The sequence below is a fragment of the Coregonus clupeaformis genome, chromosome 33, assembly GCF_020615455.1.
Source record: "Coregonus clupeaformis isolate EN_2021a chromosome 33, ASM2061545v1, whole genome shotgun sequence".
Lineage (NCBI taxonomy): Eukaryota > Metazoa > Chordata > Actinopteri > Salmoniformes > Salmonidae > Coregonus > Coregonus clupeaformis.
The window spans coordinates 26779647-26794044 of NC_059224.1; the positions used below are offsets into that span (position 1 = coordinate 26779647).

At 40.6% G+C, this 14398-nt stretch overlaps 3 protein-coding genes across 3 annotated transcripts; 1 reads left to right on the forward strand and 2 right to left on the reverse strand.

Annotated features, from left to right (window-relative positions):
• Positions 1-1866: 1866 nt before the first annotated feature.
• ccdc25 (coiled-coil domain containing 25) lies at positions 1867-5372 on the reverse strand. Its single transcript, XM_041861146.2, has 8 exons — positions 5197-5372; positions 4726-4773; positions 4576-4615; positions 4201-4328; positions 3980-4083; positions 2781-2983; positions 2618-2663; positions 1867-2479 (listed from the first exon to the last, which is right to left on the reverse strand). The coding sequence occupies exons 1-8, from the start codon at positions 5219-5221 to the stop codon at positions 2450-2452; spliced, it is 624 nt and encodes a 207-aa protein (XP_041717080.2). The 5' UTR covers positions 5222-5372; the 3' UTR covers positions 1867-2449.
• A 67-nt stretch (positions 5373-5439) lies between these two features.
• On the forward strand, positions 5440-10002 carry LOC121548924 (N-acetyltransferase ESCO2). The gene is made up of 11 exons (XM_041860597.2): positions 5440-5542; positions 6134-6199; positions 6311-7202; positions 7308-7395; positions 7485-7548; positions 7722-7872; positions 8002-8133; positions 8333-8422; positions 8582-8725; positions 9218-9402; positions 9627-10002. The coding sequence occupies exons 2-11, from the start codon at positions 6147-6149 to the stop codon at positions 9757-9759; spliced, it is 1932 nt and encodes a 643-aa protein (XP_041716531.1). The 5' UTR covers positions 5440-5542; positions 6134-6146; the 3' UTR covers positions 9760-10002.
• A 116-nt stretch (positions 10003-10118) lies between these two features.
• LOC121548925 (lymphokine-activated killer T-cell-originated protein kinase homolog) lies at positions 10119-14122 on the reverse strand. Its single transcript, XM_041860598.1, has 6 exons — positions 14029-14122; positions 13631-13821; positions 13127-13436; positions 12369-12498; positions 10924-11097; positions 10119-10787 (listed from the first exon to the last, which is right to left on the reverse strand). The coding sequence occupies exons 2-6, from the start codon at positions 13807-13809 to the stop codon at positions 10555-10557; spliced, it is 1026 nt and encodes a 341-aa protein (XP_041716532.1). The 5' UTR covers positions 13810-13821; positions 14029-14122; the 3' UTR covers positions 10119-10554.
• Between the last annotated feature and the right edge of the window lie 276 nt (positions 14123-14398).

Here is a 14398-nt window from a genome sequence, read left to right on the forward strand (position 1 = left end):
GGTCCTGAAGAAACAATTCAGTTTAGGAAAAAAGTTCTAAGCACTGAGTCAAAGTTATGGGAAACATAGGGCTTTTGGCAGGATATTAGCTCGTAAATATGAAATTCAACTATTGTGACAGAGCTGGAAATGATCCCTGGTAGAGGTCTGTCCTTTTTTGTCCTGAGTTAGTGCTTTACTTTCAGAATGTCACTGCCAAACTATTATTTTGTGTGATTTGGGTAACTGTTGCCTCACCCTGCAAATTACATTCGCCCCACCAAAAAGGTTTTATTTTCCACAAGACAGACTCCAGACACCAGCTAATTAGCCGCCAAATTCCTGGTTTTGTCAGTCACAAACAACATAAAAACAGACACTAATTTGCTTTCATCTTCCCATCCCAATTTACACAACCTACTAATTTATGAAAAAACAAGACAAAGCTCTAAAAATAGGGACGCTGACTTGCAGTCTGAGGAAAACATAGACCTATAGCGTTGTCTCTGTGAGATAATATTGAAGAGGCACTTCAACAACACAAATCTGTAGTCGACATCAAGATTGATTATTGATCAAATCAATCAGTGAATAACAAATTATACCATTTACCATGTCAGAGTGACCAACTCTAGTGTGATATTTAGTAAACGTGCACCTCCGGGGAAAAAAAAGCAAGAATCTGCCATCTAGTGGTCCTAAAGAAAATGGAATCTCAAAATGTGAAATAAAGCAACAGTAAATATTCGTTTTCAGACTTAGTACAAAGTACATGTTGTTACAATGGGTGTAATGTGAGTTTTCTTGACTCTGCACTCATAGCTGTAAATCTCATTACAGAAAGAACTGGGACAAAAATCTTCTCATTTCTGGAACTGACTCATACAACAGAACTAATAAAACGAGAGCAGAATATGTCATTCTGGCTGAACTCTTAATGACTCCCTTGCAAAGGAACAACTGAACTGCCACAATATTGTAGAGTATAGTGCTTTGGCTACTTTTACAGTAAAACAGCTCAAGTTGGTACCACACAAGCAGTATTGTGGCAGTAGAAAGATACAATGTAGGCTACTTCTAACCAGCACTGAAACATGACAGATTCCCCATGTATGCCTTTTGTGATAAGAGCCGTTTAAAACACACAACCAACTGTCAGGTCAGCTATAACTTCAATATCATGCCCTTGTTCAACAGTTCATGTCCTGAAAAAATCTAAAACGCCTCAACCATGAAACAACTTTCATAAAAAAATGTATTGGTGTACACAATGTTCCAGCCAGCTTGAAATCATACTTGCATGTGACAAATATGCATATTCAACAGTTAGTTGATAAACACAGACAGGGTCCTGTAGTTACATGTGACATCCTGTCACTGAGAATAACCCAGTCTTAACCATGTAGTGGGAATCAAATCACATGCAGATTGAATCAAAGGCATTTTCTTCTGCTTTTCGCAGTTGTTTCGAGTGAAATTGGAGAAGAATTCATTTTTATGCGCTCTTCATGCCTTAACCTGCTCCACGCATTTCAGTCTGTGTGATGTGGACCTGAGGTCAGCCACAGCTGCTTTCCATTCATCCATACACAGCATTGAGTAATTAAGAGATGTCACGCTTTATACTGAAAATCCAGCATGTTCAATCCCAGCTCTGATCATGACCCAGGAAAGAGAAACCTGATCCGTTACCCTGACAAAAAGCACTTGGAATAGGTAGGGGAGAGAATGGTACCCATATTGCTAATAAAGGAACAAGTAACTCGAACCATTCAAACGTTTCACTCTTCATTAGCAAAGCTATGTCAACATATTTTCTAAATAATGAACTGGGCAATTCCCATACCTTCTGGGCAGTTCAATTTAAAACAAAAACTAAACTTTGCGTGGATAAACAAGGGGATTTTTATTAACGTCAGCACTCGTTCAGTTGCATGGCCTCATGAGGACACAATTACTAGGCTCCAGTCTCTGGACAGGACAAAGCCTGCACCATCGGCCAGGTAAATAATAATAGATGTCAAGTACATATTCATTTCACCCATAGCTAGACATACTGGTCAGAAGATCATATATGCATTCAAATCATTAGGTCAACATGCACCAATTCTTAATTAGATCATAGAGCATAGAGCATAGCAGTCCCAAGACTAAATCCTTGACAGCACTTGTCTGAGGAATCTGGGATTGTTGTTACCCTCTTGTCAGTCAAGCAGAGGATGTAAAGTACAAGATACCAATGATATTTGAATTTTTCCTTTGAAATTCAAGAAGCGTAGGGCAACCAAGCTGTTCACTATGGTCCTGAAATTGTGCATAATTGGCACGAGTACTGTTCCAAAAATACAGTAGCAAGTTTATCGATTTATATACACAATGTCAAAGCACTGTCCGGTATAACAGTGCGGGTGCAACCCAACAATGTTTACTTGCAGGTGATGGTGTCTCACCGATGTCCCATATTCTCCTTTTACATGAAGTCATCCGAATCGTTTCCGTCCTGAAAAAGACACCATTATATATTTCTGACATAATGAATGGTCCTATTCCAACAACACAGTCATATAACTGATTAACAAGCCAGTCTATTTCTGAAAGAAACAGATTATAACTGTTCGGAATTTGTTAATCAACTCACCTCATTTGTTGTCATATTGTCACTCGTCATCAGCGAAGAGTAACTTCTGTTTAGGAACAATTACTGTGTAAGTTCATATCATTCACATAAATGACTATTCACATGGTGTTTTGGGATGCCAGTTGAAGATAGATGATGTAGCTAGGGAGATAAGAGAACTTACTTGAGCTCTTCCAGCTCTCTTTTCTTTTTTATGTCATCTTTCTCTTTCTTTTTCAGATCTTGTATCTGGGCCTTCTTCTCGTTTCTCTCCTCCCTGTCTCGAGACTCTTTCTCTGCTGCTAGATCAGGGTATCGCTCCTCTTTTGTTTTCTCCACCCTGTTCACAATCTCATTGACCTTCTTCTCTACTGCCACGATCTTCACCTACAAAACAGTAGACAAACAGGTTTAAATGATCCTTTCATTTAAATGACCAAAATAGAAAACCAATAGGTCGTCATCAATAAAACGTCACAATACGATGCAGAGCGTTCGATTTGGCTGCTGGGGGCAAGAAGAACACCAGCTCTGCTAAAACCATTGACAGCTACGTTCCATTTTCAAGGGATTGTTAAATAAAATGTTATAACTATTTGGTTTTAATATCATCACCTCTTGAAGAGCATAGTCAGAACTACACATTTCGATTATTCCACATTTTGCTCTATAAGAGTTATACAGCAAGTAACTTCATGATATTCATGATCAGTAAACATCAATTGATCATGTATTTTCAGATATTTGAGGGTAACCTATCTATTTAGCATGTAGCTAGCTAGCTAAGCAAACAACGTGTAATTTAGCTTGCTTCATCAGATTGGGCTTTTGGAAAGAGCTTGACATCGGCAAATCCTTGTGCTGGTAAAGTTGTCAGTCGGACTACTGTCATCACCACTGAAAGTTAGCTTGTTAACTAGCCATATTGACATGATCTGTTATTAGCTAGCTAGCCAATTTGACGTTGTCCATCAATCAATGTAGCCTATCATGTCTGTCAGCAGCAATTGTGATTAAACACTCTTAAAAACAATGTTGAGCCCACCTATTTTCCTAAACCACTCACACTTATCAGGTATAGTTCACTTTTATCCAATTAATGGAGGCCAATATTGAGAGATATCGTGAGTCTACCCTCAGGTATCTGAAATTACATGATCAATTGATGTTTACTGATCATGAAAATCATGCAGTTACTTGCTTTATAACGCAGATGATAGAACTACATGTGCGGAATTGAACGCTCTGCACCTTATTGTGATGTTTTATTGATAACAACCTATAGAAACGAAGAACATATTAACAACAAAAGATGAGACACATATAAAAGAGACAGATCTGAAAGTAACACAGATTCATTATGCCAACAGAGAGATCACTGACCTCCTTGTGTCGATGGAAACCTATTTGGCCTACATCCATGTCCCCTGTTTTCTTTAGGTTGGCCCATGGTGTGTAGACAACATTGATGTTGTTCATTTTACAACCTGTTAAGAGTAATTAAGAGTTAAAAGGCTATCACCAAGATTTATGCAGATGTTTGTGATATTGTATTAACTACTCTAGTATTCATATCAAACTCACCGGGAAACTCAATGTATTACCTTGGATGCTGTTGTTTTTCACAAGCTGTGCACAGTCAATCAAGACTTCCTTGGGAATATCCTCCATTGTCAGTCCCTTAGGCATTCGTAGGTACACATGGGCAGAAGAGAGTTTATCCACATGAAACCTGTGGACATAATTATTATAACAGCAATAAGGCACACATACTAAAAGAATCAATGACATACATATTACCACAGCACTATTAGCTGATAAAGGACTACAGTACCTTAGCCTAGCTCTAGGGCCACCTTGTGGATATTTTTCAACACTGCAGAGTAATGTATCAGACGAATGTTCAGACTCATCAATGGTCAAATCCCAATAAGAGGCTCATGGTTTCAGTTATAAGTATAGAGAGATATGTTTCTCACCAAATGTCTTCAGGCCATCCATATTTGATGAGATCTTCATCTAATAGTGAGAAATAAGCAGACAGTTAGCTGGGTAGTCATCTTTAATGCTGCTAACAACATGAATCATGGTTTGTTAGAAAACAAGACTTTAAATGACCAGCCACCTACTTTCATATTTGTCTTTCCCCATGTAGATACTGTAGGGAGGTGTAACAACTGTAAAATAAAAAACAAAGCAAAGGTTAATAGTTATAGTTAGCTATATCAACAAGGCTTTGGGGCTAATTAAACACGAATAATATGATCATTTGCCTAGCTACACAGTAGGGTCTGGATAACATAACTATCCATTCTCAGAATAGGACAATTACTCTGCCATCCGCCACTCCACATGATTATTATTCCTAATTAAATGCCTTGCTAGCTAAGCTAACGTTAGCTGACTAGCTTCATCTGCTGGCTGAATATGTCAACAAACACCCATGATGACTGACAACTCATGGTTATGTGTCAAGAAAGCTTTCTAGCTAGAAATCAAACGTAGCTAGCTAACAAAATGATTCAATAATATTATCTAGGCTAGCTGGTTCAGCTAACTATGGGCGGGATAGCCAGCTAAAGACAAGCTCAGTTACTCACCGGCACTCGTGAAGTAAAACACCATCTTGCATGAATCGAAGCAACTGTTTTAAACCTTAGAAACAAAATATGAATGGAGTACTTCACACACTTGCCAATTAACTAAATGTGGTTCATAACGAGATGATAATTGTGCTGACAGTCAATTTCGCATGGAAAGTTGACCCGGAAGTCGTCGGTGGTCACAAACCAACTGTTTCCGCTTAGGTCATGTTGCTCAACATTTTTTTGAGACGCGCTCATTTAGTCATTGGGCGCGCTGTTCAAAAACAGTCTGCACAAGAACCGCGGGGAAAACAAGCCACAGTTCCACAACTTTGCTACATAGTGGATAACTTCGGATTTGGTATGTATTTGTGAAGAACAATTTTTTTGATAAAAGTTAAGTAGCTTACTGTTTAGATGGCATTTTACGTTTTGTTTTGCCTGTCAGTTGTTTGTTTGCACCAAAACGCTGCAAGCTAAAGTAACGTTAGTTAACTAACAAGCCAATAATCATTTCAACCACAACAGTAACAGCTTAGCTAAAATTAGTTTATATTAGCAACTTTTTAGTGAAAAGTTGCTGGCAAGTTTTATCACACAAAGGACATTCCCACAAACGTTTCGTTAGCTTTGTCTGCCACAGTGTAGTTAGTGTATTTGTGTCAGATTCATCCCGCCAATAATTATTCACTCAGCCACTGAACTAGCCAGCTGGCAAACAAAGACTGCTCTGTCTTAACATAATACAGTATTTATTTTCAAGATATTAACCTTTTAATGTTTAAATATTGCCATTACGTTTACATTGCAATGATCTATTATTGTAGCTAGATATGCTAGCTAACTGATTTATGCATGGTTAATTTAGCTAACTAGCTACTGTAGCTACCTGTTGATTCTCCAATGCGGGTCACTAGCTAGCTAACGTTAATACTTCTACTTATTCTTCCAGTGAAGTTAAAAACATGATGCCCAATACTACAAGGAAGAGGAAGCACTCTTCAATTGATTCTGACAGGTGAGTGACAAGATGTGTATTAGTAAGTCATGTGTTAAATCAGTTACTAATCAATCATGCATATAACATTGAGTAGGGCCTAACATCCTTATTATTCTCCAACATTTTTAGTAACTCAGCCAAAAGGCCTGTTACAGATGGAAGTCACAAAAGAAAGTCACCTCGGTTGCCCCAGTCTCCACTAAAGATGTCAGTCAAACACCAGGAGAAAGAGAACTGCCCATCTCCGCAGAGATCCCCAGCGCCATCTCCCCTAAAGATTGCTCTGAAGAGAGGCTCTCCATTCGAGCCTGCTGTGGTAACAGCGTCCTTCTATGGTAAACGCAAACCTTTGTATCTGACACCCCTGGAGAGGAAGATGCTGAATGAGACCAAATCACCTCCAAGGCTGACCACTGTGGATCCTTATGGAATGCCAACCGCTGCTGAAAAGAAGAGGAAGAAAATTAAAAGTACCAAGGCCAAAAAGGTGGCCACTGTACACGGAATGAAGACTGGCATAAAGGGAAACACCAACTCCAAATCAAGCCTGATCAATTCCTCAAAGCCTAAAGCACCCACCAGCACAGAGCAAGTGGAGCTGAAAAAAGGCATCACCTTGACCTTCGGCGGTTTAAAGCCTAAGCCTAAAATCTTCATTGGGGCTGCCTTTTTCATCACAGGAAAAAAAAACACCTCAATGTACAAAAAGTCTGCCCCGAAATCTACCAAGCCAGCTTTGAGTTTTGAGAAAACAAAGGCCATGGTTCCTGCGTCAGAGGGAAAGCAAGAAAAAGTGCAAAAAGCCCCCTCTCCACAGCGATGTGCTGTTGTAGTGAACAAACTGCAGGAAGAGCCAGATTCTCCACCCTGTGTCCAGGATGTGCCAAAGAGTCCAGAGTCACCCGAGGCCCTGTCACCCAGAGCTATAGCAGAGAAATACGGCATGACCAAGGAAGTCAGGATTGTGTTAAACAGATCTCCGTCTCCCACACGTCCAGCATCCCCAGAAATAAACACTCAGGTGAGCTGTATATCACTGTGGAATAGTGTTTAGCCTAAATCTCACTGTCTGTAAGCATCGTGTATCCATACTACATTTAGGATATTGTTCTTTCTCTGTTCGTAGGAGGACTTTATCACAGATGCAGGCTCTGATGCAGTGTTTGATCTCGGTGATATTAGCCCATTAAAAGGCATCAGCAGTCCAGTCAAAGGTTGGTTGTTTATCGTTGGTCAATTAACATTAATGTTTTTACTTAAAATGTCTTCATTTTCATTAATGGTTTCTCTCTCCCCTTTATAGAATCCTCAGCGGATACTGTAGAATCCTCAGCTGTGTATCCGATCTTTGGATCTGCATCAAAGAGGTAGGCAAAAACAGTTCCATTTATTTTTTAGCTAGAATGGTTCACTGCCCTCCAGGGATGGTATTATTTTCAGTCTTGCACATGGACAAATAGTAGTAACTCCACACACTGTATACAGGTGTGTATCTATGTGTATATGCATTTATCACTTCATGTCTCCGGTCTGCCTTTAGGCCCCAGAGGAAGGCAGATCTGGCCTCTCCAGTGAACTGCAGCACCCCCTCTGCCCTTGGTCACCCCCTTCCCTCTGCTGCCAAGGAGAGGAGTGCCAGGAAGAAGAGGGAGACTAACAAACAGGCTGAGGCTGATGATCAACTCATCATTGTAAGTAAATCCTCTGATGGAAACGTTGATGCTGAATGGAAACGTTGATGATGACCGTTGGCGATCTCTCTCACCCTGTCATCTGTGAGCTTTGCTAATGCTCTTAGCTCTGTTCTGTGTTTACCTCAGGATGCTGGCCAGAAGCAGTTTGGTGCCACCGTGTGTGGGTCCTGTGGCATGATCTACAGCGCAGACAGCCTGGAAGACAACTTCCAGCACACACAGTTCCACCAGCGCTTTCTGGACAGCATTAAGTTTGTGGTACGTACGCCCAGGCGTTTCCTCCCCCTCACCGATGTGTACAAGTTGCTCTAATTATGTTGCTTTTAGAGTGGCTCATTATTTTTTCCACAAAGCTTTGCCAAAACCGCTGACGTGGTTTAGCGAAAAAAGTGTGACTGACCACTCTCCCTCTTGATTTCCGACGGTTGCTTAATCAATGTTTTCTTCTCATCCCCAGGGCTGGAAGAAAGAGCGGGTGGTAGCAGAGTTCTGGGATGGAAAAATCATTCTGGTTCTACCTGATGATCCAAAATACGCTGTCAAAAAGGTTTATATCAATCATATCAGTGCCTGCGTCTGAAATGGCACCCTATTCCCTTCATAGTGCACTACTTTTCATCTAGGCCCATAGGGTGTGTGTTTATGCATTTGGTGTGAATGGAATTGTGAACGCACTTGCTCATGCTTAATTATGATGTTTTATCAGGCAGAAGATGTGAGGCGACTTGCTGACAACGAGTTGGGCTTCCAACAAGTGTCCCTCAGCTGCCCCAGCCAGGCTAAAACCTACCTGTATGTGAACAGTGATAGGATGGTGGTTGGCTGCCTCATTGCCGAGCACATACGACAGGTAACTACTCTCTTCTCCTGTGCTGCTAAACTTTCGCGCTCTGCTCCGATGTGTCACGCTCCAAACAAATGGTGAGTTTTTCAGGAATGGATCAGGAGTCTTTTACCCCAATATGCTGATGTAAAGGCCTGTGATAATGTTAATTTATGGTGGCGTGCACGCGAAAGATGAAGTCTGGTTGATCAAGAAATGAAAAATATATATGCTCAGAGTCAAATATGAAACTTTGATGAATCAGACGTGAGCTTTTGCGCATGGTCATTTCTGTGGCCTGTGAAGGGATGGTCATCGGCTGCCTCATTGCAGAGCGTGTACGACAGGGAACTACCACTGGTCTCCTTCTTGAGGGGTAAAAAGGTCAGATCTTTGTAAACACTGAGTGAATATTCTCACTATCAAACTAGGTGTAGTTGGTGAGTGAATTGCTATCTTACAGGGGTATTTAGCAGAGTGACTGATGAGTGATTGGTCTATCCTGTCCTTTGTTTCCAGGGCTTCAGAGTACTGGAGCAGCCAGAGCAGACAAAGGACATGACCAGGGGGGACTTCATGGAGCACCACAGGGCCTGGTGCTGCTCTACCACCCCAGAGAAGGCAATCTGTGGGGTCAGCCGCATCTGGGTGTTCAGCCTGGCCCGGAGGAAGGGCATTGCCACACGCATGCTCGACACAGTCAGGTTAGGGAATTATTACAGGTTAGGTAGTGCAAACATACTTTTGATTTGTTAAACCGAGACGTGAGGAGAACAATGAAAATCAGCAAAATGGGTATACTGGTTTGAGGGCTAATTTCAGTGATATATAGCTAAATGGAAGATGTCAGGTTCCTGATCAGCAAAAGTAATATCTTTGAATATATGGCCATTTTTTTTAAATCTGAATGTATTTCTGTCCTTTTCAGAAACTCCTTCATGTATGGGGGTCACCTGACCAAGGAGGAAATAGCCTTCTCCGACCCTACCCCAGACGGCAAACTGTTCGCCACAAAGTACTGCGAGAAGCCTGCGTTTATGGTCTACAATTTCATTGGTTAACTTAAAGGACAAGTTTGGACACAATTTTGTGTTTTTATGCTGTGAGAAGATTATTTTTGATCAATGTTTGCCCCTTTTTGAGAAGTTTAATTTAAATCAGAGAGATAAAGGTACTCTTGAAGGTTTGTTGAACATGCAAGTTATGGCTGTTGCAGTCAAATTCCATTAGTGTTGAACTCAGAAGTATATGTTCTCTTCTACAGCTTGTATATAGTTTGAATAAAAATTTTACTCATCACACTTCAGAAGCCCAACTTCTTGACAAAATACATCATGCTCCATCTACACTGAATTATGGAATCTTCTAGTGAAATGGGTATATTGTGGGGAGAGTAGTTTGTCAGCGATACAACCAACAGTTAGATGTGTGCCACTGTTTAATAGCATGATCTACATTCATGATGCATTGGGAAATATCCCAAAATTACAGCCTGAATTGTCCAGCATAGAATTAATCTATTTTGACATCACACATTCCGTTTCAGATTGTGCAGTATAAACAATGTATACCCACATCAATACACAGGACATGACTAAAATGCTCAAGTATTAATCAATTCTAGTTTAAACAACCGGAGGAAAAAGCTGCTCCTTTGAATTATTTGTTTCATAGCAGTATACTGAAATACACATCATTTTAATTACAACATTTCACCTGACAAAGGGGTACAGGCCTAGAGAAGAGTACAGGACAGAATAATACAAGGATATTACATAAGTCAAGACAGAAAGGAAAGGAAAGGTTTCTGGACACAGGTCCAGTCAACATTACAGTATGGCTTGAGATGAAACTGGTCAGTCTATGACAATGACCTCACTATTTTTGTCCGCCTGCATGTTGGACTCCAGAACCTGAACTATTTGGGCAGCAGAGGGGCGTTTCTGTGGGTTCTCCTCCGTGCAGAGCCAGAAGAGCTCCACCATTCTCTGGTAGGCTTCCCCAAGACTGTCAGAGTCCAGCGCCGGTCGGGTGCCCAACTTCTCATAGTAGGCATCCTCATCAAAGTCGTCCTCATCCATTGAATCATCTGAGAATTATACAATGATTTAAAAACTATTACTGAGCAAGTTATCTTGTATGGGACAGAAGTCTTACATAAATCCAAAACAAGGGAAATTGCCTTTTAAAAAGAGTTCTAGACTCTCATACAGAACTCTCCTTACCCTCCTCCTCGCTGTCCAGCATCTCCAGGTGAGGCATGGCCAGAGTCATCATCTCCCACAGGGTCAGTCCGTAGGCAAATATATCTGCCTTGTCTGTGATCACTCCTCCCTCCTCCAGAGCCTCCTTGGGCTTCCACGGCTCAGTGCCAACATACTCTGCTTTGGGGTTACTCGCTGAAGAGGTTTGAACACTTTATACAGTGATTAAAACCTTGGTTTTTAGGCTTACTGGGCATTGTTACATTTGACCAACAGTTTGTGAGTATTGGTGGTTCTCAGCTAATCCAAAAATAGAATTTAAATTTCCGAAAGTTGGGAACATATGTGTAAGATAAACACGTTGGAAGAATAAAGATGAGGAATTTATTTGCTTAAGAGCCCAATTATAAAATACATTTTATGTTCCTGCCAATGTTAATGTCTCTATAACTGTAATTAAATCACACACACATTGCTCAAAACATTCACAAGCAAACCGCATTAAAGTTACCATGATAGGATTGAAACTATTAGCAATTTTACTCTAAATACAAGTATCGATGTGTGTCAAACACAAAGCTCTTCTGTATTTGGTTTGAGGTTAACAACACTTATTGCATTTCACTTGACACTTCGAATTATTCACTATTGTGTGTTCACATATGTATAGGTCTACAGCCTATTTCTGAAATACAAGAATATATAGACTTGTATTGTCCTGCCTTGTTCTTTGAGAGGTTCTATGACCTCACGAAGAAAATCCATTGTTTACATAAGCAAACCACCTGCACATTGTCTGTTACTCTATACCCCTCCCTACAACATCACTACTATGAATTCAAAGGCTGTGTTTCTGAGAAATCATGAGCATGATGTAACCCCTGGGCATGTGTTCCATTAGGCTCATGACATGAGCGCGCACAACATTGTGAAAATCATCAATCAGATTTTCTTCATGAGGTCATAGAACCTCTCAAAGAACAAGGCAGGACAATACAAGTCTATATATTCTTGTATTTCAGAAATAGCCGGCAGGTAGCTTAGTGGTTAAGAGCGTTGTGCCAGTAACCGAAAGGTCGCTGGTTCTAATCCCCGAGCCGACTAGGTGAAAAATCTGTCGATGTGCCCTTGAGCAAGGCACTTAACCCTAATTGCTCATGTAAGTCGCTCTGGATAAGAGCGTCTGCTAAATGACTAAAATGTAAAAATGTAATTAACAGGCTATGTTGCAGGAACAACAGATGTTTGGCATTACACCCCAAGACCAAAACTAAAGAGGGCTAGGAATGCATTTTGTTCAGGTCCTAATCAGTGTTTACATCCAGCTAATTTCTCAGGTTCACACTTTCTAAACAGAGACAAAGACAGGTTGTCTAACAACAGCAATAGATGGAGAAAAAACACCAAGTTCTGCCTATTTGACCAGTGTTTGAGTGCATGGATTCAGCTCAGATGGTGATATCTACCTTTCATATTCTCATCCAACTGCAAGGAGACTCCCACATCACAGATTTTGACAGTCTCAAAGTTGCCCTTGATGACAACATTGCAAGACTTCATGTCGCCATGTAGTAGCTTCTTCTCGTTGTGAAGGTACTGGAGGTGAAACAAATATACATTTCAGCGTTTCCTTCATATATTTTCTGTAACAATTGTACACAGTCATATGTGTTTGATTCACATTGAAAGATGGAATAACATTAAGCATCTGGGAACAATGAGAGTGAAAGAGAAAACAGGAAAATAATTTCCATTGAAGAGGGGCTTTTTTCATGGTGTTTTTTCAGTTGATTTGGTCATAACTAGGCCATGAATCAAAGATCTCTACACTCAGCAATGATGCTGTTTAAAAACTGCAGCATAGAGCAACACCCCCTCAGGGGATTACAGAACATTTGAAATCCTAAACCTGAAATAGTTCATGTAATGACACCAATGGAGGAGAAACTCAAATACCCCTTATTCACATCAGAGGATGATTGAGTGGGGAAAATGTATAATAGCAATCTTGAATTATATTTGCTTACATGACCTCTCTGCCCCAAATCATGAGAATAAATCCCATCCATATCGATGAGCTGGATGACATCACATCCAGTCTACACTACAGTACTCCTGGTATTACAGCTTTATGTTACAAGCAATATCTCCATTCCTCCCATTGTAACCCATTCCAGATCAATACCAGGTGAAAACTGGGTTCAACAGATGAGTAGGATGTTACCTGTAGGCCACGCGCCACATGTAAGGCCACTTTGTTAATGGTGGTGGCTGGAAAAGCCTTCAGGCCCTCCTCTCTCCTCCTCTCTATCAGATCGTTCAGGGACTGCTCCCCACCATACTCCATGGCCAGGCACTTGGAGCCATCCTTGGCAGTGGTGAAGGCACGGAATCCAACAACGTTTGGGTGGTCCAGGCCTTTCAGGATCTTTGCCTCGTCACAGAGTCGTCTCTGGTATACACCCACTTGCTTTGAGGCACATTTGCTGTTGATCTTTTTAACAGCCCAAGGAGACTGGTTCAATTTACCAACTCTGGAAAAGAGCACATAGGAACATGACTCATGACATACCAACACCATAGGTGATATTGAGAAGCTAAATGACAGAATATACTGTAAAGAGATGTATAGGAAAGATACACCAATGTGTATTTGACATATGGAAATATGTCTATAGCTAGCTAGGATTAAGGATCAATTACATAAAGGTCATAACACAAAACAAACCTGTTCATGAGATAAACATTCACCCCAGTTCCACATCCCAGTTTCTTCATGAAAGGGGAGGCAGGGATGGTTATGGGGGTTCTAGGACTGGGTGCGCCATCAGAGAGAAGGCTTTTCATCTTGTCTGGTTTGCAGGGCGTCTTAAATGCATTCACATCACTGGCAAAAGAAGAGTCCATTCTTTCCTCGATCTGTGAACACATAAGACTGAGTCAAAGTACCTCAACGCTAGCAAAACTGGCTAGCTAGGCTAACTTCAACAACAGTCAGTAATCTATCGCAAGGACCAAAAGTTAGCGATCAACGACCTAACTTACTCAAGTGCTATTATGATATTTTTACGTAACTACAGCATAATGTGATAAAGGTTTATGAATAAACTCAGTGATTGTTCTTACCAATAGTTCTGTCTTGTATGCAGTAGAAAACGCGCCCAGTTTTTAAAAACCCAAAATTGTTTTCGTACGTCAAATACAGGCGCCCTAGAAGGACAAACTGGAAATCTGCCAAAATGACAGGAAAAAGCGTTTTAAAAATATGTAGCCTACCAACTATCTGAAATACAGGTCAGGGGCATTAACACATTGTTTTGTGTATAATATAAAGTACTGATGTAGCTAATGGTGTTTCTGGTTTGATTTTAAAACTGTTTATGCTTGTAGAAAATATTTGTCATGTAAAATATATTGATTACCACAGCAGTGGGCAGACTTAGGAGCTAAATATAGAGGAAAGTTGTATGTGGACTGTGGACACGTCTATACTGAG

Excerpts from the sequence above, each read along its gene's own strand:
- LOC121548924 (XM_041860597.2), top strand. The coding sequence starts at position 6,147 with ATGATGCCCAATACTACAAGGAAGAGGAAGCACTCTTCAATTGATTCT. Across the intron at positions 6,200-6,310 it reads TCTTCAATTGATTCTGACAG|TAACTCAGCCAAAAGGCCTG; the intron begins GTGAGTGACAAG and ends CAACATTTTTAG. Across the intron at positions 8,423-8,581 it reads CAAAATACGCTGTCAAAAAG|GCAGAAGATGTGAGGCGACT; the intron begins GTTTATATCAAT and ends ATGTTTTATCAG.
- ccdc25 (XM_041861146.2), bottom strand. The coding sequence starts at position 5,221 with ATGGTGTTTTACTTCACGAGTGCCG. Across the intron at positions 4,616-4,725 it reads GGGGAAAGACAAATATGAAA|ATGAAGATCTCATCAAATAT; the intron begins GTAGGTGGCTGG and ends TCTCACTATTAG. Across the intron at positions 2,664-2,780 it reads AGAGAGCTGGAAGAGCTCAA|AAGTTACTCTTCGCTGATGA; the intron begins GTAAGTTCTCTT and ends GTTCCTAAACAG.
- LOC121548925 (XM_041860598.1), bottom strand. The coding sequence starts at position 13,809 with ATGGACTCTTCTTTTGCCAGTGATGTGAATGCATTTAAGACGCCCTGC. Across the intron at positions 12,499-13,126 it reads ATGTGGCGCGTGGCCTACAG|TACCTTCACAACGAGAAGAA; the intron begins GTAACATCCTAC and ends TTTCACCTCCAG. Across the intron at positions 10,788-10,923 it reads GCTGGACAGCGAGGAGGAGG|ATGATTCAATGGATGAGGAC; the intron begins GTAAGGAGAGTT and ends TATAATTCTCAG.